Source organism: Cebus imitator, unplaced genomic scaffold (assembly GCF_001604975.1).
Source record: "Cebus imitator isolate Cc_AM_T3 unplaced genomic scaffold, Cebus_imitator-1.0 Scaffold27, whole genome shotgun sequence".
Lineage (NCBI taxonomy): Eukaryota > Metazoa > Chordata > Mammalia > Primates > Cebidae > Cebus > Cebus imitator.
The window spans coordinates 6,643,123-6,669,795 of NW_016107342.1; the positions used below are offsets into that span (position 1 = coordinate 6,643,123).

General features: G+C 38.4%; 1 protein-coding gene across 3 annotated transcripts in view; it reads right to left on the bottom strand.

Moving 5' to 3' along the window:
* The window catches only part of EPC2 (enhancer of polycomb homolog 2), a 131,512-nt gene extending 106,064 nt beyond the window's left edge, over nucleotides 1-25,448 (bottom strand). For 2 of the 3 annotated variants that reach the window (XM_017523234.2, XM_017523233.2), the window contains exon 1: nucleotides 25,012-25,448. In XM_017523234.2, the coding sequence (XP_017378723.1) occupies nucleotides 25,012-25,164 (153 nt within the window). In that variant the 5' untranslated portion in view covers nucleotides 25,165-25,448. The remainder of the gene's footprint in view (nucleotides 1-25,011) is intronic. The other variant, XM_017523232.2, reaches the window with a different exon arrangement.
* Nucleotides 25,449-26,673: the final 1,225 nt, after the last annotated feature.

Sequence of the window (26,673 nt, forward strand, 5' to 3'; positions counted from 1 at the left end):
TTTTTTTGAGACAGAGTCTTGCTCTGTTGCCCAGACTGGAGTGCAGTGGCACAATCTTAGCTCGTTGCAACTTCTGCCTCCCAAGTTCAGGCAATTTTCCTGCCTCAGCCTCTCGAGTAGCTGGGATTACAGGTGCACACCGCCACGCCTGGCTAATTTTTGTATTTTTAGTAGAGATGGGGTTTCATAATGTTGATCAGGCTGGTCTTGAACTCTGACCTCAAGTGATCCACCTGCCCTGGCCTCCCAAAGTGCTGGGATTACAGACGTGAGCCATCATGCCCAGACAAAAAGATGATTTTTTAAAATGCTACAGAAGATCACAATTCACAAAAGAGATTTAGCATTTGTGATTATTTTTACAGCAAGTAATGTAGCAAACATTTTATGAAGCAAAAGCTACCAGATATGCAAGTACCAGTAGCAAACTTTAATATACCACTATCAGCATATAACAAATCAAGTGAACACCTAAGCAACTTAATAAGGTTGATCTTACACTTATATATCAGACTTTATGCCCAAATGGCCCTTCCTTCCCAGGTACCCAAGAAACCATCATTAAAACTGTTCATGTACTACTTAAATAAGAAAGAACAGGGGCTGGGTAAAAGTGGCTCACGTCATAATCCCAGCACTTTCAGAAGCTGAGGAAAGAAGACTGCTTAGCCTAGGAGTTCAAGACAAGCCTGGGCAACATACTGATGCCTCTTCTCTACAAAAAATAAACAAAATTAGGTGGCATGTGCCTGTAGTCCCAGCTGCTTGGGAGGCTGAGGTGGAAGGATCACCTGAGCCTGAAAGTTGAGGCTGCTGAGATCTTGCCTCTGTACTTTAGCCTGGGCAGCAGAGTGAGACCAAGGGGAAGGGAGCGTAGGGGACAGGGAAGAGGAGAGGGAAGAGACAAGGGAGGGGACGGGAGGGGAAAATTTTCTAAGCATACCCTTTGTAGAGTTCCAAATTTTAGAACGACATTTGACATGCTCAAAAAATAAAAAAATCAACAGGGATGTGGAAGGAAGAACTCAACAGGGAATACAAAAAGAAACAACAAATCCTAACTTATCAGAAATGAACCCATATTAATGGGTATAAAGTTTCTTTTTGGGCTGATGGAAATGTTTTGAAACAAAATAGTGGTAATGGTTGTACAACATTGTGATATACTAAAAAACACTTGTACACTTTAAAATATAGAATTTTACATTATATAAATTGTCTCTCAATTTTAAAATTTCAAAAAAAAAAAAAAAAGATAAAGTAACAGGGACTTAGTACTGTTACTTTACCCTTCCACCTAATACAACCAACAAAATACCCTGACAAAGTAACGAAACGATGGGTTTTAAGACAATGGACATCAAGCAACGAAAGCCAGAGATCTTTAAGAGAAGGAAAACAAATGAGGTGAGTCCTATAGCTGCCTCAGTAGTTAGTTCCCATACTATGGAGCAAGAGAATAAACTGAGGCAGAAGGCTTCATGAAGCTCAGCAGACTTCATGAGTTGAGACAGCGTCCAGAAGACCAAGGCAGCTAAGGTTCACTGGACAGAATAGCAAAGAGCAAAAGAACTGCACAGAGAAAGAACCCAGGAGATCTGAAGAGGGTTCCCTGGAGTATTTGGCAGTGTACTGATCAGCACAGGTGTATGAAGAAGATATCCGAGGACGGAGAAAGAATCATCCAAAAGAGTTTGAGGGAACAGTGCCTGCTCCTAACAAGACTCAAAAACCTCAAAATTTAAAGGGCACTGGATAGTGTACTCAGCAAGAAACACTGATTAAGTAGTGGAGAATAATTAACCCGAGAATGGCCAGTGCTTCAGACTCTCTAACAAATTAAAAGAGCAAAACCCAAAGGTATCAAACTATTTACAAGTAACTTTACACATTATAACGTTTTCCAGTCTTGTTAGGAACAGGCACTCGTCCCACAAACTCTTTTGAATGATTGTTTCGGTGCAAACACAGCTCACTGCAGCCTCAATCTCCTGGGTTCAAGTGATCCTCCTGCCTCAGCCTCACAAGTAGCTGGGACCATCAGTGTGCACCATCACACCTGGCTAATTTTTAAAATTTCTCTTGTAGAGACAGGTTCTTGCCATGTTGCCCAGGCTGGTCTCAAACTCCTGACCTCAAACAATCCTCCCACCTCGGCCTTTCAAAGTGCTGGGATTACAAGTGCAAACCACCATGCCCAGCCTTTACAAGGAACTTAACTGCATCCCAGAACAAAGCTGAAGGACATTTATAGGAATACAAAAATATTCAGCACCCAACAGTGTAATATTGAATGGAGATAAAAGAGACTCATCAAAAACAGTCAATCCAAAAGGTGGCAGAAAAAGAGGGAGAGGGGAATAAAATGAGAAGCAACTATGAGTAAGAAGACAGAGTCATACCTAACCTTACTAAACATCATATTAAATGTAAATGGTTGAAACACCACAATATAGAGGCAGAGATAAAATACAAATACACACTTCTTAATAACCTATGGCTCAAAGAAGAAATCAAAAGAGAAATAAATTAGAAACTATCCTGAATTAAATGAAAATACAACAGGATGTAAGATGTCAATAAAGCAACATTCAGGAAAAAAACTTGTAGCACTAAACACCTATATTAAAAAAGAAAAAAAGCTGTAGCATCTACCCTAAAAAAAAAAACTAGAATAAAATAAACTCTAAGAAAAAAAGGAAATAAGTTCGAAGAAGATATCAATAAAATATAAAACAGAAAATCAACAGACAAAGGTCAGTAAAACCAAAAGCTAATTCTTTTAAAAAAATTCATAAAATTGATAAACCTCTAGCCAGGTTAGGGAAAAAAGTGAGAAGACACAAATCACCAATATCACAAGTGAGAGGTAACATCACTCCAGAGAATATTTGAACTTCATAATAAATTCAACAACTAGCTGAAAAGGACAAATTCCCTGAAAGAAACTATCAAAGCTCACTTGGGAAGAGATTAATAGCTTTATACCTATTAAAGAAACAACTGTACTTTAAAACGTCACATAAGAAAACTCGAGAAACAGATGGCTTCACTGGTGAATTTTACCAAATATTTGAGGAGGAAAACAATACTAACTCTACACAATTTTTTCCAAAATACTGAAGAGGAAGGAATACTTCCCAACTCATTCCAGGAGCCCAGTATGACTCTGATCCTAAAACCAGAAAAAGACATTGGAAAGAAAGAAAACTACAGACAAATACCTGTTTATGAACTGAAATGCAATCACTCTAAACAAAAATGTAGCAAACAGAATCCACTAATACCTTAAAAGGATAATACATGACCAAATAGGGCTTATTCCAGGAATGCAGGATTGAATTACACTCAAAATAAATCTAACTCACCATATTAATAAGCTTAAAAAAAAAAAAACTGAGGTTGAGCGCGGTGGCTTTTGCCTATAATCTCAGCACTTTGGGAGGCTGAGGCAGGTGGATCACAAGGTCAGGAGTTTGAGAGCAGGCTGGCCAACATAGTAAAACACTGTCTCTACTGAAAATGCAAAAATAGCCAGATATAGTAGCTTGCACCTGTAGTCTCAGCTACTCCAGAGGCTGAGGCAGGAGAATCATTTGAACCCAGGAGGCGGAGGTTGTGGGTGAGCCGAGATCACACCACTGCACTCTAGTCTGGGCAACAGAGTAAGACTCAGTCAAAAAAACCCAAAAAACAAAAAACAAACACCTGTATGATTATCTCCATAGATACAGAGAAAGCATTTGACAAAAGCCAACATCCATTCCAAAAATTCACAGAAAACCTGAAATACAAGATAATTTCTTCAATTTGATAATGGGTATTACAAAAAATACAACTAACATCACACAGAAGTGAAATACTAACTATTTTTCTCGGAATAGCCATTCTCAACAGTTCTATTCAATACTGTGCTGGAGTTTCTAGTCAGTGTAATCATCAGACAAAAGAAAGGCAGTGGGGAGAGTCGAAAAAACAGCAAGAGTGAACATCCAGACTGAGAGAGGAAGAAGTAAAACTGCCTTTATTCAGACATGATCCTTTATGTAGAAAATCTGATGAAATCTATTAAAAAAAAAAACCACTAGAATGAGTTTAGCAATATTGAAGGATACAAAATCAATATACAAAAAATATATATATTGTAGTTCTACATAGTAGTTACAAACAACAAGACACTAAGTGAAAAAAATGGAATCCAATCTCCCATTTCAACCTCCAGTGGTTTGAACTGTAACAGTGTGCTAGTTCCTTTTATTTTGTACTGAAACAACCTGCCACACATCCAACTTAGGGCTGTCTGACTCAGTTGCTATGCAGCCCTGAGGTCTTACAATGATGAAGAGTTTTGATTGGCAAAGTCTTAATTCATCTGCGGAAGAGCAAAGATAGGCTTCTCAATTCTATCAACAGAATTTTAATAATGTGACCCACGCTACTGGCAACTTAAAACACCAGAATTTTCCTTTTCAGTAAGCACATATATTTTCATATCAATCCTCAATTACACATATTATTTCCTAAGAACCTGTGACATATCAATCCTCAATTACATATATTATTTCCTAAGAATCTGTGACAGATTTAACTTTATAACTAATCATGTTTTTCAGTCTTTCATTTACATTGTTGGCACTCCAAGAGAGTTTAGTCTTATAAGAGTGCTATCCAGCTCCTACTCAAAAAAGCACACATAATCAGCATTTTAGAAGGAAATACCTTCTGAACCTTAAAAAAAAAAGAAAGAAAGAAAGAAAGAAAGAAAAGAAAAAAGTCTAACAATGGCTTATTAAAGTTTCATGTGCTTCAGCTTCAGAATCACCTATAGATGTTGAAACTAAACTCTCTTGGAGTGCCAACTATGTAAATGAAAGGCTGAAAGACATGACTGGTTATGAAGTTAAATCTGTCAGATTCTTAGGAAATAATATGTGTAACTGAGGATCGATATGTTTGAAAATATATGTGCTTAATGAAAAAAAAAAAAAATTCTGGTGTTTTAAGATACCAGTAGTGTGGGCCACACTACAGGCTGAAACAAAACCTATAGGTGATTCTGCAGCTGAAGCTCAGAATATTGTTTCAACACCGACAGGTGATTCTGAAACTGAGGCCAAACTACCGGAATTTATGATTCTGTAGGTCTGGGATGGAACCAGGCAACTGGCATTTCTAAGTTCCCAGGTAATGTCTGATGATGTTGTGCATTTGGGACTACAATCTGAGAACCACAGTTCAGGCAGTGCTACTCAGACTGAAATTCTCTAGAAGTACAAAAATCACTGTAAGCATTTAGGAGGGTTTAAAGCAATCAGAGTAATTTTATCTGCTGAAACTGATAATTTAAAAATTGTGGACTTGTTGTTTCTACATCTTTAATTTTTCTGTATTTTTATGGTACCTGACAAAAGTATTAGTATGCAATAAATAAAAAAATTTTTTTAAATTGGTTCTGTGGTCAGGTGCAGTGGCTCGTGCCTGTAATCCCAGCACTTTGGGGGGCCAAGGCGGGAGGACGGCTTGAGCTCCAGAGTTCAAGACCAACCTGGGCCACACAGCAGGGCCACACAGCAAGACCCCGTCTCTACAAAAAATAAAAATAAAAAAATCAGCTAGGCCTGGTGCTGCATGCCTGTAGTCCCAGCCACTCAGGAGGCTGAGGCAGGAGGACTGCTTGAGCTCAGGGGAAGACGTCTGCAGTGAGCCATGATCATGCCATTGCGCTCAAGCCTGGACTGACCCAGAGCAAGATCCCATTTCTTAAAAAAAAAAAAAATTAACAAAAAACAAAAACTGGTCTTTCAAACTAGAGACAATTTGAAAAACATGGCCTAAAGAACATGCTATCTATCCAATTTACTAATATTCTAAATACTGCCTTGTAGGTAACATTACATAAGTTTCATTAACTTTGCCTCCCAAGGAAACACATCGGCTTTAAATAAAAGTCAATAAAATAAGCAGTCACATTATTGATGTTTGCTTTTTCTGTAAAACTATATTTAAAAACATTTATCACTTAAACAGTGTCCATTTACTATAAATTCCTTTTAGAATTTAATAACAGGGTAAAGACTTTTGTCTCCTGAAAAACAGCTGTGTTAAATGTGAAATGAATAAGAACTGAATCATTCATAGTCGCTCTATCTTAACTGCCTATGAGAAGTATCAAGAAGAGGTATGACTGGGGGGTTTTACCAGACTGAGTAACTGACATCTTCAACAGGAATATAAGTGAAAACAATCTTGTGCAGAAATGTTAACCTAAACATCATAATTCTAGAATATTTGAACTATAAATCAAGTTTTGGAAAACTTAATTGTAAGTTGTATAATGCTAACTTGTACCACTCAATAATACAATAAATGTTTACTCTCTTGTTCCCAGATCTAATTTTAGGTTTTCAAAAACCTTGTTTTAAATCAACAATTTCCTAATGTTAAGTAAGACCATGATCTTCAACACCAATTTAGAAAGGTGATACTAACAACATCAATGTAGCTTAAAGATTCACTCGAGAATGGATATGATAGTAGCAAAAAAACAAAATTCAAAACAGTGGGTGATTACTGATATTTGACTTTTAAAAGCATTATTTGATAGTCAGTTAATTTACTTATTGATTTACAAAGTCATTTCTAAAATTATTTTACACTCCTTGAATACTAAGAGTAGACAGATAACCCATACAGATAATTTCAAGATCCCTATATATGAAAATAACCAAGAATTAGATCCGAAGTTGCGAAAAAGACAGAATGATTTTACAGGTCTAGGAAGGGACCCAAGATTCAACATTTTAACAATTTCCCAGGTCATGCAATATCTGCAGACCAAACTCAAGTAGCAAGGTTCTAAACTATATAAATGTCTCAAAGTATCTTTCTGGTAGAATCACTCTGGAAAACAGTTTGATCCTTCCTTTTTAAAGGTAAACCTTTTAAATATAACTACTATAGAATGAAAGCATTTCACCTTTAGGTATTTATTTACCCCAAACAAAGGAAAGCAGATCAAAGCCAAAAATCACTCTAAAGATAAACACATAAACTGTGATACAGCCATATATTGAAATATTATTCAGCAACAAAAAGGAGTAAACTACTTATACAAGCTGCAATATGTACGAATCTAAAAAAAAAAACCACGCAGAGTGCAAGAAGCCAGAGCAAAGAGAAGAGTATACACTGTGATTCCATTTATATAAAATTCTACAAAATGCAAAACAGTAATCTACAGTAACAGAAAGCAGATGAGTGTTTGAAGACCAGGAGGTGGAGGAATTGGGAGATGAGATATGTTGATTATCTTGACTGTGAAAACAGGTGTACACAAATGTCAACACAACAAATTGCACATTTGAAATATGTGTGTCAATTATACCTCAACAAATTTATGTGTGTCAATTATGCAGTATGTGTGTCAATTATACCTCAACAAATACATGTGTTTGTTTATTTGAGACACTGACTCACTCTGTCGCCCTGGCTAGAGTGCAGTAGTGCAATCACAACTCACTGTGGCCTTTACCTCCCAGGCTCAAGTGAATCTCCCAGCTCGGCCTCCCAAGTAGCTGGGATTATAGGCATGCATCACCATGCCTGGCTAATTTTTATATTTTTTGTGAAGACAGGGTTTCGCCATGTTGCTCAGGCTGGTCTCAAACTCCTAGACTCCAGCAATCCACCTGCCTCAGTCTCCTAAACTGCTGAGATTCCAGGTGTGACCCCCCTATGTCCAGCCTAATAAATTATTTTTAACAGTATCTTCCAAACACAAAATTCTGGCTAAAATAATGTCACTATATATAAAATAGTAAGTTCTAATTCTTTGAAAATTCCATGTAATACACAATAGTATGCCTATACTAAGAGTAAAAGCCTCCTCTTTTGGAGAATTGGGTGGTAGGTGACTCAGAGTCCTTTAGAATCTTTCTTAGTTCCAAGTAACCACTGAAAACATGTACTATAGAGCAGGGGGCCCCAACTCCTGGACCACGGACAACGTAGCAGGAGGTGAGCAGAGGGCAAGCAAGCATCACCCCATGAGCTCTGTCTCCTGTCAGATCAGAGGCAGCATTAGATTCTCATAGGAATGCAAACCCCATTGTGAACTGTGCATGCATGGGATCTAGGTTGTGCAGTCCTTATGAGAATCTAATGCCTGATGACCTGAGATGGAACAGTTTCATATCAAAACCATCATCTCCCACCCCCATCTGTGGAAAAATTATCATCCACAAAGCTAGTCCCTGGTGACAAAAAGGTCAGGAACTACTGCTATCGAGAGAATAAAAAAGCCAGTGATAATCCAGGCCTTAGTGGTAAGAAAGATACTTACCAAAACAAAAAAACACAAACAAACCTTAATCTATACAGTAAAACTGGAATTTTGCCAGCTACAGCTGTAAATTTTACATTAAATAATACAAAAACCACACTAGATACCTTTCGAGGTGTCTGTTCCATGTATCAACTGTCTATACTGCCATTCTCTCCCATCCTTTTCCACAAGGGTGTGCTGCCATCAGCCAAGCTGGTAAATCACCTCACCCTACCTGTAGCCACAGTTAACCCTATCAGTCTAGATATATGACCCGACCTAGGCCAATTATACTCCATCTCCTGGAAATTTAAAAATGAGACTGAATCACTACTCTCAACCAAAGCTGGCTGCTTAAAAAATAAAATTAGAAGCTTTGAGGTAGCCACTTTTGGCCAAGAAGATGTGAAAGCTTTGTAAGTCCTTTTGCAGGAAAGCAAATAATAAAACTAAAGACATTTTTTAAAAGAGTAACACCTCATTACCAAATGGGATTCATTCTAGGAAAGCTAGTATCATTCAATATTAAAATATTCATCTCTAATTATAAAGAGACCTAAGGGGAAAATCATATGGTAATCTCCACAGACGCCAAAAAAGCATTTGAGAATATTCAACGCTCATTCATGGTAGATACCCTAAAGATTTTTTACATATGTTATGTACTTTTATGTATTACATACATATGTATTATATGCCATTATAAATATATATATTGTTTTCTATACATAAATCAATACAAAATTATCTACATCATATTTAATGAAGAAACACTAGAGACATTCACATTAAGTTCAGAAACAAAACAAAAATGCCCATTATCTCCACTACTATTTAACACAGAATTGGGAATATTTGCGAACAGAACAGGGAAATGTAATTAGAAGCACACTATTTGGAAAAGTAGAGGTGAACTATCGCTATTAGAGGGTGATAGGGTATCTAATTCAATTACACATGACAATCAGTGCAAAAACTAGTACAAACAACAATTTAATAAAATTGCAGGATATAAAATTAACATATAGAAATCAACAGCGTTAACAAGTTATAAGGTATAATGGAAGAGAAGATTCCATTTACAATACCAAATAAATGAAATTCCCAGGAATAAGTTCAATAACAAAATGCACAAAACCAACCCTCCTACAGGATACACAAGTAGACTTTGACAAATGAAGAGACACACCACGTTCCTAAACAGGAAGTCAACATCATAAAGATATCAATTCTCTATAAGCTAATTTATAAATGAATGGTAAATCCGAATAAAAGTGCCAACATTATTTTCTGTATAAAGTTAGACAAAATAATAATAGAGTTCATATTTAAAAAAATAAGAAACAATTGCCAGTAAACTCTAAAGAAGCAGAATAATGAGTAATGGGAAATGTCTAGCTCTACCAGATATAAAAATAAATAATAAAAGATAATAATAATCTTATATTTAAAAAGATAAAACGATTTAAACAGTTTTTTGCACAAAAAAAATTTCTGAAAGAAAATTTAAAAGGAACAAAATTAAAAGTTAATATATACACCAAATGACCTTTAAAAAAATCCAAATGTGATGAAGGTGGCATCTCATACCAGGGAGAAAGACTTTTTTTTTAATGATGTTTGGACAACTGGATATACACTTGAATGAATACAGTGATCTACAAAGCAGTGTATACTAGAACAAACTACACAAGTTCTAAGGAAGAAATGAGGTAATCAAGTTGAAGGAGGTAATCTACTTAAATTCAAAAACCAGAAGTATTTTTTATTAAGGACTGAAAAAACCTCTGACTGATATATCAATTTCCCTCAATATGGAACTGAGTAGACTGCAGTCAACGTATACACCAGACCACTACCTAGTTAGAGTAATAACAAATTAGAATTGATGGTCAGCACACAGGAAATTATTTCATGACCATATCTATATTTACAATTCCCTTGTTTTGGAAAACCACTATTCTTTCCTCTCAAGCTCCCTTTAGACCAGTGACCCAATACAAGCTGCCATTCTCTTACACCAGCCATGTCCCAGGCTATAGTGAATAAAGCTAATCCAATAATTGAAGAGATGTTTCAAAATGAGCTAAAGAAATTCTTTCCCCCGATTTTTCAATCTTAAGTAGATTTTTAAAAACAAACCTCTCTTTCTCTTTTTCTCTCTTACACACATTTACCTATTCATATATAAATACATTATATATTTTAAAAGTATAGAAGGCTATACATTCACCCAAAGGTCAACCAAGGATACCTCAGAGAGGTGAAACTTTAAGGCATTTGTGCTTTCTTCTTCATACTTTTCCTGCATATTCTGAATTTTTTTACAAGTAAACATACATGATACTATTATAATGGAAGAGTGGGTATTTCCAAAAACAAAATAACACAATATGAATAATTTGGGTTTTCATTTTTCTAGTTTACAGAGAAATTAACTACCTCAATAGGTAATGCTCAGGTAGCTGAGTATATTTCCAATAATCATCTGTCCTGTTTTATCTCCCTCAGAATGAGCACCTTCCTGTGATGTGTTAATGTCCTAACAGTAAATAAACTTTTATTTACGCCACTGTTCCTAAACACAATTCCACTGCAATATAGGCAAACAGTATCTAGATTTTTTTATTATTATTATTTTGTACAGACAGGATCTTGTTAAGTTGCCCAGGCTAGTCTCAAACTCCTGGCTTCAAGTGATATTCCTGTCTCAGCCTACCAAAGGGCTGGGATTACAAGCATGAGCCAGCACACCTAGCCACAATATCTAGATTTCCTTTAGTGCTTAAGAGTAGTAATATCTTTATATTCAATATATTTATATTCATCAGTGACATGTTTCCAAAACAATGAAGAATCAACAAGTAAAATTCTGTATTTCACATCAGTATAAATTCGGTCTAAACCTTTATAATACCTCCTCAGATTTCTGAGAAAATTTAAAACTTCGTGATTCATAAGCAATGAAGGTTAACTATTTTTAAAAAAAAGGAATCTGCATTATCAACTAGAATGAGTTTCTTAACCTCCTTAATCAGTCATTAGGGTCATTTACTCTAGGTCTGATGATTCTCTGGGAAGGAAGTGGTAAACATCCATATAAAACTGTGGTAATAAAACAAACCCAGAAAGTTCACAGACCCCATTAAGTCTATCTAGGTAGCAGAGACCTCAGTTAATAAAATGAAGATTTAAATGAAACTCCTTAATCCACGAAGTATCCAAATTGTTTTTATTCTGCCATAAGATTGCTGAAAATGCGGTCAGAAATCACAGTTCAGTACACTCATAACTAGTTTTATCTCTAGTCTTCTGCCACTGCCGCCACCCATGCACTGCCTCCACAATCCAACTAATAACGATCTACTACAAACACAAACTTGAGGATGTACCCTGCAAAACCCTAGTTCCCCATCAAGATTAAACCGTATATTTACTACACAAAGGGAGAAAAGATATACACATATCTTTTAATAAAACTGTAATATTCATACAAAAAAACTATGTAACATACATAGATTAATATCATTTACCCCTTATCATTGCATAAGTAGTAAATAATATATAACCTAGGTTGCTGAATTCAGTAACTAAAGCAGTGTTTTTAATACTGTGAGTTGAACCACTAATGAATCATGAAATCAATCCAGTAGCTCATGACCAAAACTATTTTTAACAAAATAGAACTGGAAAGAGAAAAAGATATATATATATACACACACACAGCTAATCTTCATTACTTGCAAATTCACTATCTGCAAATTTGCCTACTTGCAAAATTTTATTTGTGACACTTTCTCAGTCACAATTTGAAGAACAGTGAAATATTTGAATGGCCCACCTGACATGTTCCCATCTGAGGTCAAACAAGGTGACACTCTGACATCTTGTTTCAACTCTCATACTGTAAACAAGCATCCTGTTCATGTTCTATTTAGTGCCATGTTTCTCACATTTTGTGCCCTTTTTGGGTAATTTCACTGTCTAAAAGGGTCCCCAAGTACGGTGGTAAAGTGGAGTCCGATGTTCGTTCCTCAGCACAAGAAGACTGTGATGTGCCTTGTGGAGAAAATACAAGTGTTACATAAGCTTCCTTCAGACATGAATTACAGTGCTGCTGGCTGTGAGTTCAATGTCAATGAATCAACAATGTATTTTAAATACAGAATTTAAAAACAGAAACATACATAAAACAAAGTTACAAACTGATCAGCAGATGAAACTGTTGTGACCGGGGCTAGCAAGAACTTAACCCTGTATTTCCCCTAGCCGCAATGGCTTAGTACTAAATAATTCTGTGCTCATGGCAACATAACAGAACATAACTACCTCGAATAATGAAAATCTACTGTATTAATATGTGTAGAACATAGATTTGTCTGTCAAAGTGCACTTTATTTCAGTGACGCGCATGCACATACACACACAATGAAGTCCAAAAACATTTGCAAGTCAATGAATTAGATCACAAGGAAAGAAACCCTGGAAGGTGGATAAAACCGTGTAAGGCAGAAAGCATGGATCATGGGCACACACACCAATCCCTTTTTTTCTACTTAGACAAATCCATTCTACTGAATCCAGAATCACCCCTAACTTGTGATTTGGTTGATAGAACCAGGATACAGCTTTTAAGTGTACTTTATAAAAGCATGCCAGATATTCTGGTGTGTGGCCAAGATAAGAACCACGATACTACCTTTCAAACGGATGGTTTTCAAAGTTGGGTTACTGGACAAGCAGCACCAGGATCACCTGGGAACTTAAAAATGCAAATTCCCAGGCCCTATACTAGACTTAATCAGACACTAAGAGGATAAGACCCAGTGATCTGTGTTTTAACAGGTTCTCTAGGTGACTGTGAAGCATGCTAAAGCTTGAGAATCACTGACCTACATCTTTTGAAATTTTTTGAGGAGGTATTTTGAAAGCCCTGAAGAATTCTCCAAGGTGGCTAGGCTATTTCAAATAAACTCCTACTGTCCAAGCACCTATAATGTACAAACAATCTTCTTGCAAGTGCTTGCTTTACAGAAACTGACCCCTGTGCTTTAAGTAAAAATTAAGTGAAACCTATGCATTACTTAATAACCAAGCAGCACTGCTTCGTTATGCCATCCTTCACAACAGTTTTTGTTCTTCTAAACTCTTTCAGTAGGCACTGTTTAGAATACAATTTTGCCTGTCCTAAAAGGTGAATCTACACTAGACCCCAGAAACGTTTCAACTCTCTTAACAACTCTACTTGGTATCACACACTTCCATATATGAACGTAACAACAGGCATCTAAAATCAATTCATGGCATTCTAGCATACAGGAATCATTTCACAACTAATTTGTAAAAACTAATTCAATAGTACATTATAGTCAATTAGCTATTACATGAATTGACATTTAAACTCTGGTTCAAATCATGTCCCTCATCACATAAATTTCCACACTATGATTTTCCACATTAACACATTAAAATGTGTTATTCCGTGTAAAACTTTTTCTCTCCTCCAAAACTATAAGCTGCTTGTGAATGGGTACCACATCTTATTCTCTTCTGTGTCTATGCACATAGCAGGTGCTGTAAATTCAATCATCAAATATTTAGTGAGCAGCTACCAATAGGCCACCTATACCAAATGATGGAGTATACAAAGGTAACAAAGACAAGGTCCCCGTGCTTATGGGGCTAAGTCACTGAATGAATAAACATCACAAACAACTACAGTGTAACTATGAGACAGTGAGGTCCACACGAAATATCTTGGCTTGCCAATATGACACCTGAACAGGATAGCTTTCTTCAAAAGGGTATCTTATTGTTGCTTTTCTGACCCAAGTTACTACTTAAAGCCTTATATAAATACAAGTTACAGTAAAAACACTAACAAATCACTTAATAATTAATTTGACTTTAATATTTTTTGTGTAAAAATAGGAATACAAACTAAAGTCTTATGCACAATGCAAGGCGTTTTAACAACCAAATTGCCACTTAGGAAAATGACAGGTTAAGGTTTGCTATCCAAACTACAATCAACTAACAGAAAGCTACATTCTGCCAATTCTCAATTCCTTAGAGATGTTAAAGACAAGGAATTTAAAATCAAAATTACCTGACCTTATAACCCTAGATTAAAAAGCTACCTTTAAGATCACATGTTACTCACTTACAAAATGAATACAAAAGAATTAGTTGATTACTTTACCAAGTAAAAAGTATTTGTCTAGAAATTTTCCAGAATACACAAACACATCCCTAACAGTAGCTGCCTCTGTAGCATGTCTGTTGACCGGAGGAAGGAAGGACACTTACTTTTTATGTATATGCTTTTGAGCTGTTAAATGTTTATATTTAAGTCATGTGGATCTATTATTTTTCAATTTTAAAAAGCTAGTAGTAAATGTGCTAAATGTGAAAATAAGACAATTCTGTCTACAGTAGCATCTCCCTTATGGTTCTGGGAATAAAATCTGCAGCCTGTGTGCATTTGGGACAAGGACGACACAGGAATGAGACTCCCATTTGGGCCAGGGAAATTCTCCTCAAGATTTCTCAAATTTAAGTCATAAGTCCCCAAAACAACCACAGAAAGAACCAAGGAGTCCGTGAACTTGGATGAGAAAACACTAACTTCTAACAAATTTAACATTTCCTTCAATTCCTAATGTAGACAACAGACCACAGTAGTACTAGCAATACCAAGAGAAACCCTAGACCTTTTCATGTCATAGATCTTTTTATGTCAGATTATGTCAAAATACTGTTTATACTTATCACTCTTTGATTTTACAATAACTAGATCCAACTGTAGATTCTGTACTTAATGTGTTAATAAAGCACACATATTAAAAATTGTTTATTTTGATAACTTTATTTCAATATATTTGATTTATCTGATTTTATTTTACGCATTTATGGCATCATTCTGAGGAGTTACACCAAACTGCCAAAAGAGTCCATGGCACCAAAAAAAAGGTTAAGAAGCCCTGGATCATAATTCTCAAATTAGATTTAATACCCTTCACTTGGAAATTGAAGGAGGAAGCATTCAGGGCTTACTTCAACTAGAATGTTCCAGAAATTAATGGGCAGGAGATAGCTGTAATAAACTTGTTTTACCTGTGACTATCCCATATAACCAACTACAAATCAAATGCTAATAGTGCTCCAGTTGAGATACATCTCAAGAATCAAACAGCATGACTACCCTCATCAATACCATACTTTTGAGTGTATCCAAACAAAAGTGTTCATCCAAGCATTCAATGCTATACTGGAATGACTCTCTTCACTTCTCTAGTGTACAACTCCCACTGAAAAGATTTTCGTCAATAAAACTTATTTTCCCCATAACTAATCATCTAACCTTAAAAAAAAAAAACGCATTCTGAAAAACAAAAAAAAAAATTTAACTATTAATTATTCAGGATCCAATTATTACTCTAAGGATTAAGTGAAGATTTAGTCCTCTTAGCAACACATTTTCAAGGTCTTTAGTTTTTAGAATGATTTTGATCATTAACTGCTGTGCCAGAAAACAGAGAAAGAAGGAGGAAAACAGATGTATTAACTTGCTAATGTTTGAAAGCGCTCTTTTTTTTTTTTTTGAGACGGAGTCTTGCTCTGTCACCAAGCTGAAGTGCAGTGGCACAATCCCGGCTCACTGCAACCTCTGCCTCCTGGGCTCAAGCGATTCTTTCGCCTCAGCCTCCCAAGTAGCTGGGACCACAGGCACGTGCCACCACACCTGGCTAATTTTTGTATTTTTAGTAGAGATGAGGCTTCCCCATGTTGGCCAGAAGAGTCTTGATCGCTTGACCTCATGATCCGCCCACCTCGGCCTCCCAAAGTGCTGGGATTACAGGTGTGAGCCACTGAGCCCGGCCCTCTTTTTTTTTTTTTTTTTTTTAAGAGACAGAGTCTCAGTCTCACTCTGTCACCCAGGCTGGAGTGCATTAGCACTATCACAGTTCACTGCAGCCTCGAATTCCCGGGCTCAAGCGATCCTCCAGTTTCAGCCTCCTAAGTAGCTGAGAGTACAGGTACATGCCACTCCACCCAGCTAATTTTTTTATTTTTTGTAGACATGAAGTCTTACTATGTTGCCCAGGCTGATCTCAAACACCTAGCCTAAAACTGTAAAAATGTTTAACTGTCATGAGAAAAAATGTGAAACGCTATCGCAGAACAATGTATGGGAATACTCTAAATTTTACTGTTTCATCAACCTTCACATTTGTTATCCTGTATAAGTAAAAATTGTTACCGAAAAATGGGTGTTGCCTATGAGACACAGACAAGTTTTTATAAAAAATGTAATCTTGGCCAGGAGTGGTGGCTCATGCCTGTAATCACAGCACTTTGGGAGGCCGAGGCGGGTGGATCATGAGGTCAGGAGTTCGAGATCAGCCTGGCCAACATGGTGAAACCCCATCTCTACTAAAAATATAAAAATTAGCCAAGCGTGGTGGTGCATGCCTTTAGTCCCAGCTACTCAGGAGGCTGAGGCAAGAGAATCACTTGAACCTGGGAGGCAGAGATTGCAGTGAGCCAAGATCACACCATTGTACTCCAGCCTAGGAGACAGAGCAAGACTTTGTCTCGAAAAAAAAAAAAATGTCATCTTTTAAAACTAACTTTTCAGATACTTTATTAAACAGATAAGGAAATGGAGCTCAATGAGGTTAAGTAATTTACCTTGCCCATAAGGAAAGTGGCAGAGGCCAGGATTGGAACCTAACTCATAATTTCAAAGTTCCAACAACTTCAATGAATTAGCAGCAAAACTGAGTGCTGCGTGTTGACTCCCCAACCAAGAGTCTCATGACCTTGGCCTATTATAAAAAAAAAAAAAAAAGCAAGCTGGGAAGCAAAGATGATTTAGAGAGGTAGCAGATAGGCTGACTCTCCGCTCTGCATTCTTCTGACCTGACAGCAACAGCAGCTGACAGTTAAACAAAAAACCTAAAATCAGACAAATACAATGAAACGGTCTTGAGGAGAAACTGGAAGGAACTGGCATCTTCCTCCACAGTGTTAATACCGTAAGAAGCAGTCCTGAGTAATAAAATATGTAAGTGTGAAGTTCTGCCCCATTAAAATAGTATAGACAAGGCAAATAATCGAAGATCAACTTTATGTTAAAATCAAATAATCATGATAGACCAATGCCATCTACATTGTTCTCCGTCGTGGCTTATTCCTTTCAGCCTTTCCTCCTCATGCTGTCCCTATACATCCATTAGTTTTTCTACTTCAACTCTACTTAAAACCAAATGAAGACGCAGAGCTGCATTGTTTACCGATACAACCAAACTCAATCCAAGTGACCTGCATCATGCTAAGTGCCTGTATTACAAACGTTTTATCACTTAAGATAGAAAGTGACAGAACTGCCTAGATTGCTATCCTGCCTGTCTTAGCTACTGAATAAAATAGACATGATACCTTCCTTAAGACGTTTAGTCTAGTTGAGTAAATAAGCTACTCTCTCTCGTGCACGCACTCTCACTTCCTCATACATATATAAAATTCACACACACACCCCCCCCTTACACAAACACTTAAGTGAGAAAAATGATACTAGAAAATTAAACTCTAGTGGCAAGGACTAAAGGTACTACTAAACTTCAGAATACTTACAGCAATGAGTAAGACTAGTAAAGACAGTGAAGAAAATTTCATGAAAGCAAGGAAATCATCATAACTGAAACATACACAGAATGGATTGCTCTACTGAGCTCTAGGAAAAATTAACAGTAGATAGTGGGTGAATATAATTGATCTTCATAAAAGAAAGAACTACAAGCTAAACTGACAGCATCTCAGTAGTGTTAAAGAGTTAAACCTTACGCATTAGTATTTTCCTAATATGTAATGTCATATTTGTTAGTTCATTTAATTATAATTCTGGACAATATGTCAATAGACAGACATGTGGATTCAGAGGTGCAAGTAATTTTTAGAGCTAAAGGTACCTTAAAGGTCACTCACTCCAATTCTATTTCACAAATGAGAAAACTAAGGACCAGGAAGGTTAAATAATTTCTACAAGGTCACACAAAATTCATCCCTTACAACTTTGAAAATTAATAAGTGTGAAAAGTTTGCTTTCTTTAAAAGGACACTGGAAACTTCTTTTACAGTCTTTAATTCAAATTTCATTTAAAACATAATACATACAAAATATTCTAAGCTCATTAAAACATGTTACAAATTTATGGTTTGTAAAAACATACTAAGTATACAAATTCACCTTGGGACAAACCATGGATTAAAATGATTAAACAATTTAACTTCCTAACTTCTGATTATGCTACATTCTATATTCGCATCAGTAGACCATCTCTCAGGGAAGTTCCCCGGCTGGGAGGGTAACGCTTAACCAATACAGGTACACTAACTTCCCCTGCTCTTTGAATGGTTTGATTAATGCAGACCAGACCAACAATGCTCTCTATCTCAAGAATCTGGAATTTTGAACTTTTAACGGGACAATAAATGATAAGACAGTAAACCTATAAAGGACCTTAGATATCTAGTTCTCAACCCATTCATTTTACAGATGAAGCAGTATAACAGTGAAGCCAAGAGCCCCAGAGTCAATCAGCCTGAGTTCAAATTCTGGCTCTAGCATGTTCTTTTTTAGACGGATGATCTTAGGCAAGTTACTTAATTTCTAAAGTTTCAGTTTCTTCTTCTGAAAAAGAAGTAACAATAACACCTATATGTCCTACTGTTATAGTCAGCTCCAAACCATCTACTGAATTTAACTAAGTGCCTGGCACATACTCAGCACACTCAACAACACACACTCAAATGTTAGCTGTGATGGCAGTGATGACAACGGAGGTTCAGAAAAGCGAAGAAACTTCCCAAATTATATGGCCATTTAACCCATTTAGGCATAAACGGGTTAATCCACAACCAGAACTAGAAACAAAAAATCATACCTCAGTGGTGTTTCTTCTATACCACCCTACAAACTCCTAGGCCTAACGATCAAAACTATCTATAATTTAGTATAATTCTACCTTGTTTCCAACCTAATCTCCACCCTAATTTTTACTCCTTCATTCACCAAATATTTACTGAGTGCTTCTATGTTTTAAACAGTTTCTAGTGCTGAAGATATAACAGGGATAAAAGGAAGGGGAAGACAGAAGTAAAAGATGTCTGCATGTCTGAACAAAAACAAGAGAATGATATGGACAGCAACATCAGAGCGCTGTAAATTTCTATTAGCAGGAAGAAGAGGTAATGATTGACAGAAAACATCTAACATGGAAGAACCTTCCTTTGGTCTACTCAGCATCCTTAGAACTTGCTTTTACATAGTCCTATGCTCAAATATTTGCTTCAACGTACACCATGCAACCAAACCTGAAAGACCAAATTGTTACACCTCTCCCCAAGAACACTTCTATATAGCATGCAGTCAATCTCCTCATGCCACACTAACATTTAACTTTCTCTAATGCTCTTTTGATGTCTGTCAGGTTGACTTAACGATGCAGTTTTTGCTAACTTTCCAGATACATGTTTTTGGCCTTAATGGTTCATTTGGGTTCCATGAAATCAAAGTCTGCATCTTCTTTGACTCCTAACAACATTTCAGCACACAGACTTACACATACTTTTGCTATACAAAACACCTGAGTTTCCCAATATCTTATTTAGATAGTAACTGGCATTTAGATAATGCCTGGGATGTCCTTTGCTTTTGTTAAAAGAAGAAACACCAGGTTTTTGCAGTATAAATTTACAAAACTGTATTTTATACCCACTCCTTTATAAAACATGAAATATATTAGTGCCAATAGTAATTTTGAAAAGATATCAAGACTGATTAAATTCCCACCCTATCATTCAAAATATCACTTAAAATATTAACATCATGGCAAAAATTAGACAACATATGAGAGGAGATATGGCAATTCAAATTAGTCATGATCTTCTTTAAAAATAAGGTAAATCACATGATTCATGTAGACTGGTACATTCTGGTATGAAAATGTATCTCACAAATCTACATACGCCTATGAGAGTTACTTAAAACAAGATAAAGATTTGCATTGCAACTATATTCACGTGTGAAAAGATTCTATATTTAAAGAGGCCTCTGACTCAAGAGGAAAAGAGGATATAATATTTAGGTATACATGGTACCAAAGTAAGCAATCAAAAAGAATTCCTGGAAGAAGAATTTACCAAATTCTGCTAATAAATTTTATATACAGATAGATATTGCGGGTAGAGGGGGAAGAAAAGACAAAAACATAGCTTTTGGAATCGAAAAACAACTAGAAGGCCATTCAACACTCAACAAACATTTTCAAGCATGTATTATATGCCAGCCACAGTTCCAGGCACTTGGAATATATTAATGAACAAAACAAGCAAAGATTTTTGCCCTTAGGGACATTACATTCTAGCAGAAGAAAAATCTAAACAATAAAATGGGACAGTTTCCCACAAATTTCTTATATGCTTAAGACAACATAAACACTGGGATAAATGTAATGGTGCCAATACAGGGGAAAGCAAAGTTAACAAATTGCTGAGAATAAAGAAAGAGAATCTGAAAAGCCAAGAGAAAATGTCAGACCAAATTAAGTGATAAAAAACTACACTTCTTAATAATTTATAACAATTTAAGCAAATTGACATCAAGTTTTCCAAAATTATAAAAAGTAAAATATTATTTACAAAAACTATACTGAACTTAATCACAGTTCAGATGATAACTCTGGGTTCTGTAAGAACCCTGAAGAGGCAGGAGGGTTACTATGAGTATATGCTTCTGTGACACCAACGTCAAGGGTCTGAATTCCAGCCAGCACAGGCAGGAAGACCTTTCAAGTTTTTTCTCTACAAAACTGAAATGGTAATACCACAAAGGGCTGTTACCAGAATTAAATGATAACCAAAAACTGGAAACAACTCAAAAATCAGAGAAATGCATAAAGACAGCATAACAAATTCACTGGAATACTACTCAGCAATACAAAGAAACAGACTGATACAAGAAGGATGAATCTTAAATGCATAGTGCTGAACAAAGAAAGCCAGATACAAAAAAGTAGGTATAATTCCATTTATATGAAATTCCAGAAAAGGCAAACAAATCCATAGTAAAAAACAAAACAAAGCAACAGTTGGTTGGAACTAGTTGTGGAGAGGGATTGGTTGCAAAGGAACACAACGGAATTTTTCCAATGTTGGAACTGTTCTATATATTGTTTTCATGCATGTATACATTTGTCAAAATCCATCAAACTCTACAGTGTAAGTAGGTACATTTATTGATGTAAATTATACCTCAAAAAAGTTTTTTAAAATGGATTAAATGAAATAATATATGTAAAGCCCTTAACGCAGTATCTGGGATATATGAAGTATTCAATAAATAGTAGGTATTAGTAAAAACATCAACTACCACTATACAACACTCATGGGGAGGTGGCAGAACTGCTGACTGCCTGATTTTTCTTGTCTAAATTCTAAATAAATGTAAGCATACAGTACTTGACCTAGACCAAAAGACAAAGTTAAAGGAGGACCCCAACTGGCAGCTCTTAGCAAAGGACAATGATAATAAAGATAGGGAAGAAAAGAAGTAAAAGATGCTTGCATGTCCAAAAGAAAAGAAAAAGCTAACAGTATGACATGGGTATCAATGATAGAATGTTGCCAATGCCCAGGAACACCTGAATCACCTCATCCACGCATTGTCAGAATGTAACTCAAAATTGAGTCAATGACTTTGTTTATATAAACAAAGTCTAATGATAGTCCAATAGCTACACAGAGGAGATAGGCCTTAATTTTAAGGGTGGGTGGGAGTAGAGGGGGAGTGGGAAAAAGCCATCCTTGAAGACTTCAAAATGAAGTCAAAAGATTTAGCCAATTAAGCAGGACAGCACAGTTCACAGACCCCCAGCAACAATTATGAATCCATAAGCCAAGGTGTGTTGGTTACAAGCCTACTGACTTAAAAGAAAAAATCTTACAAAGACAAGGAGTTAAGGACATCTAGATATTTTAAGTTACTTAAAAATACGATTCAAGTGAAACAAAACATTTGTGAAATGTATGACATTTTACTGCTTAGAAATATTTATCAAAGCAGAACCATTTTTATAAATACATAATTCTGTTTAATAACAGAAGTCCTGTAAATAAGACCAGAGAAATGAATCTGCTGTCACTCATGAAAGCACAAGTCTTCTGACATATATATGAAAGAAAGAATGAAAAAAAAAGAAAAGAGAGAGAAAAACTAACACCCCAATTGGACACTCTGGGAAGCAAAAGACTTCAGAATATAAATCTTAACTGTTAAGATTTGTTTAGTTTTGATTTTAAGAATCTCCACTTTTAGGATTTATTAAAGAGGCAGAAAGGACAAGACAAAGAATCAGAAGTTCTGGGTTTCAACTCTAGTTCTGGCAAAATTTGGATTTTTTTCCTTAAAATTGGGCAATTGAGGTAGGCTACTGAAAAGTATCCAAGTTTAGCACTCATGCTCTGGTTTGAAAATAATTTTTTCTAAAAGAGTCAGTATAAAATTGCAAAGCGTGGCCACACGCAGTGGCTCACACCTGCAATCCCAGCACTTTGGAGGCCAAGGCAGGTGGATCACCTGAGGTCAGGAGTTTGAGACCAGCCTGGCCAATATGATGAAACCCTGACTCTACTAAAAATGCAAAAATCAGATGGGCAAGGTGGTGGGAGCCTGCAATCCCAGCTACTCGGGAGGCTGAGGCAGGACAGGAGAATTGCTAGAATCCAGGAGGCGGAGGTTGCAGTGAGCCAATATCACGCCATTACAGTCCAGCCTGGACCACAAGAGCGAAACTCCATCTCAAAAAACAAACAAAAAAATTGCAACACGAGTTAAGCACTTTAATTTTAATAAAGCATGAAAAAATTACTCTGTAAGTTATCTTATTAAATTAAGATAAAATACTAAGGACCATGTATGTTGCTGATTGCAAAAAGTAATATATCTTCCAGGAGTTAACTTCATTCTGGAAGATTTCTTGACTCAAGTTCTAAAATAATAGGATCCAAGTAATTACACACAATACTGGTACTTTTAAGGCCATCTTTCTTTTGGGTCAAGACCCACAAAATAGCAAAAATTTCCAAAGTTGTGCTTCTTAGAGTTCGATGAATTAATTCTTGTACATAATATAATTTTACCTTAATTTTCCTTTCCATGGAAAACTCAGTCACGTTAGAAACAAAATTTAGTTATAAAAGGAGTTCTCACATAGAAAAAAATTCTCACAGCTCCAAACCTTAGGAATAAATGCTGGGTTTTGATTATATATTATATATAATATATAAATACACACACACACACATATGTATGCATATATATATGTTATATATGTATGTGTATACATACAGCTAAGTTCATCCTGATGCTACAGCCATATTCATTTGCTACAGAAAATGTAAGACTTTCAAGTAATCACACACCAAAGAGAAATGTGTTAAATAAGAGCATAAAGTAGTAATAACAGGGTAACATAATGAGGTCAGAACACTACCAGCCAATCAAAGGCATAAAAGCATTTCCTGCAATATTAATAGTCAAAAGAGAAAACCAATCACGGAAACCTAGAGCTTCCTTTTGACAGTCACAGAAGCTAGAGAACCAATCCACACACACTCGAGGTTGACAATAAGGCGGGACTGTAGGTTCATTGAAGAAATTCTTGAGGGTGCAGTTACTATGAACTTCGCACACAAGTAACACCGCTCGAGTCATAAACACTCTTGTCAATACAGATGAAATTCGACCGTATGTAAAATCTAACCCATCGGAGGAAAAGCAGCAGTTTTCTCAAAAGGTGCCGTATTATCAAAATTACAACTGCCAATTTAGACGCACTGGGTCCTCAACTTCTAAGGACCACCCCGTAATGACAATTCTCGAAGACAACGTTGCGCCGGCGGCCAGCTCCGGAGCATCCTCCGCTCCTTTCTAACGCTGCGCACTGAGCACGGCGGTCCCGGCGGAGCAGGCAGAGCCCGTCCGCCCCGCGCCCGGCTGGGCTGAACGGGCCGGCGGGCGGCTCTCGGATACTACGCCCCGCTCCGTAGTCCTGGCCCCCGCCCTCCCCCGCCGCAGTGCTACACCGGCTCATCCCGCTGCACCGTCGCTGGCGGGGTAGCCAGGATGATTACATTGCTGGGAGGCAGAGGTTTGTTTTGAAAGCGCCTTACTTTCCACAATCATTTCAAAGAGAATCCAATATAAAGCCAAATTTAAAAGTGGAAAAAATAATAATCTCGCCCAGCCAAATAATACCCCGCCATTAATTAACCCCGCGCCGCGGGGAAGGAAGGTGGGAAGGTAAACAGAGACCGTACGCCAAGTGCGGCCAGCGCATCCCCCTGCGCCATTCCCGGCCGCCGCTTACGGCAAGGCCCCCTTACGGCAGCGTAAGCAGCGCTGCGAGCTAATCACAACACTGGGACGCAACAACATGGCGGCCGCGGGCGGGCGCTACGCTGGCCGAGAGGGTTTACGCTACTCCGCCGGCGTAGAGTCCCATGCGTTGGAGCGGCAGCGGCGCCCTCCAGCGAGCGTAAAGCGCTCTGTGAATGGCGAGGCCCGACTGACAAAGGGGAGGGGGGAGGAGGGAAGGGGGGGTAATAAACACTCGAGTCCCTACCGATTCCTCCTCCTTCTCCATCCCGGTGGGCATCTGGGGCACGGCCCGGTTGATGGAGACGCAGTCGTTGAGATCAGGCATGTCCTTGCCGCGGTAGATAGGCAGCGGTTTGGCGGCGTCCAGCGCCCGCGCTCGGAAGGAGAGTTTACTCATTGTCTCCCCGCCTTACAGGAACAGCCCGGGCGGCGGCGGCGGGGCGGGCGGGGAGGGGGGGAGGACTCCCGCCGCCTCCTCCACCTCCTTCCTCAGTGCAGCGCGGCCGGCCCGCTCCTCCTCCTCCTCACTGCCCCCGGCCACAGCATGGGCGCCCACCCCGCCCGAAAACAGCCCCCCGCCGCCCGCGGCCGCTTCCACACACTAGATCCGCCGCTCGCCCGCCCGATCCGCTCCCTGCGCCATGGCCAACATGGCGGACATTACCACAGCGGCGGCGAGCGATCCCGGCAGCCCGCGCGAGAGCGCGCCCCCGCCGCAGGAACGCGCTTCGCCCTCTCCCTCCCTCCCTCCTTCCTCTCCCTTCCCCTCCCTCGCCTGCCCACCCACTCTCTCCGCGGCGCTGCCGGCCCGCGGGAGCGTGCTCGGTCTCGGTCTGCTCCGGGGAGAGAGGGCGGCGGCGGCGCCCCTCCGCTCGCCGGCCGGTGCTCTCGCTGTGTGGCAGGTGCCAGGTGCGCAAGTTCGCCCGCGCCCCGTAGCGTGCGCCTCTGCCTGCGCCGCCCGGTCTCCCCTCTCGCTGGCTGTCCCGGAGGAGGGCGCCGGGCAAAGACAGCCGCGTCGGGCAGCGCGCGTGTGCTGAAGTCCGGGAGCGGAAAGGGAAGGTGTCGACCCGGACCCCACTAGCCACCACCCAAGCCTGTACTCGGACAGCGCTTATCCCCAAGGGGCCCCGAGCGCAAGCTAATTATTCGCATCCTCCGAGACGCACTTCCCCGGTCCCTCCCGTCAGTCCGCTCGGAGGGGCGCCGCGGGGCTGATGCCAGCCCTCTCCCCCGCCCTCCCCTCAGTACCTGTCCGAAAGAGCTCTCCAAGGTGCGGTAGCGCGCTCGTCCTTGCGTTCGCGGGGTGGATGCTCAGGGCAGCAGTGGGGTTCATTGTCTGAGGCTGCCAGATGCAACAAGTGAACTTGAACCTGTCACCCAAACTTCGGTACAGCTGTTTACTGGATGATAGTTATTTCTCTGAGTTCAAAAATAGGAGCGTACCTAAAAGTTCAGCTTCTAAAAATTTAACCAAAGGCAGCACACATTTGCAAAGTAGCAGATGTGTGTCAAATGTGGGGTGCTGTAGACGTCTGAGAAAAGGTTCCTGTCTCAGACAGCTTTCACATTAATGGGATGCCAGGATGGTTGGAAAGATGAATAACAGTAAGAGACGTAAATAGCTGAAGAAAATGGCAGCTGGAAAGATAAATGGCAACCGAAAAAAAAAAGTGTAAATATTTGAAGAAAATAATACAAGAGATGACACAGGCAGTGAGTAGGACATGATTAATTACCAAACGAGATGTAGGCAATAATTGCGAGTTCAGAAAAAGGAGGCATGACTGCAGCCTAAACGGATTAGAGAAAGTTCTCAGGAGGAGGGAAAATCAAGGTGACTCAAATAAGTACTAACTCTTGTTGACATCACCTGGTTTAGCCAAGAGTCTCTTGGTTAGTCTTTAAG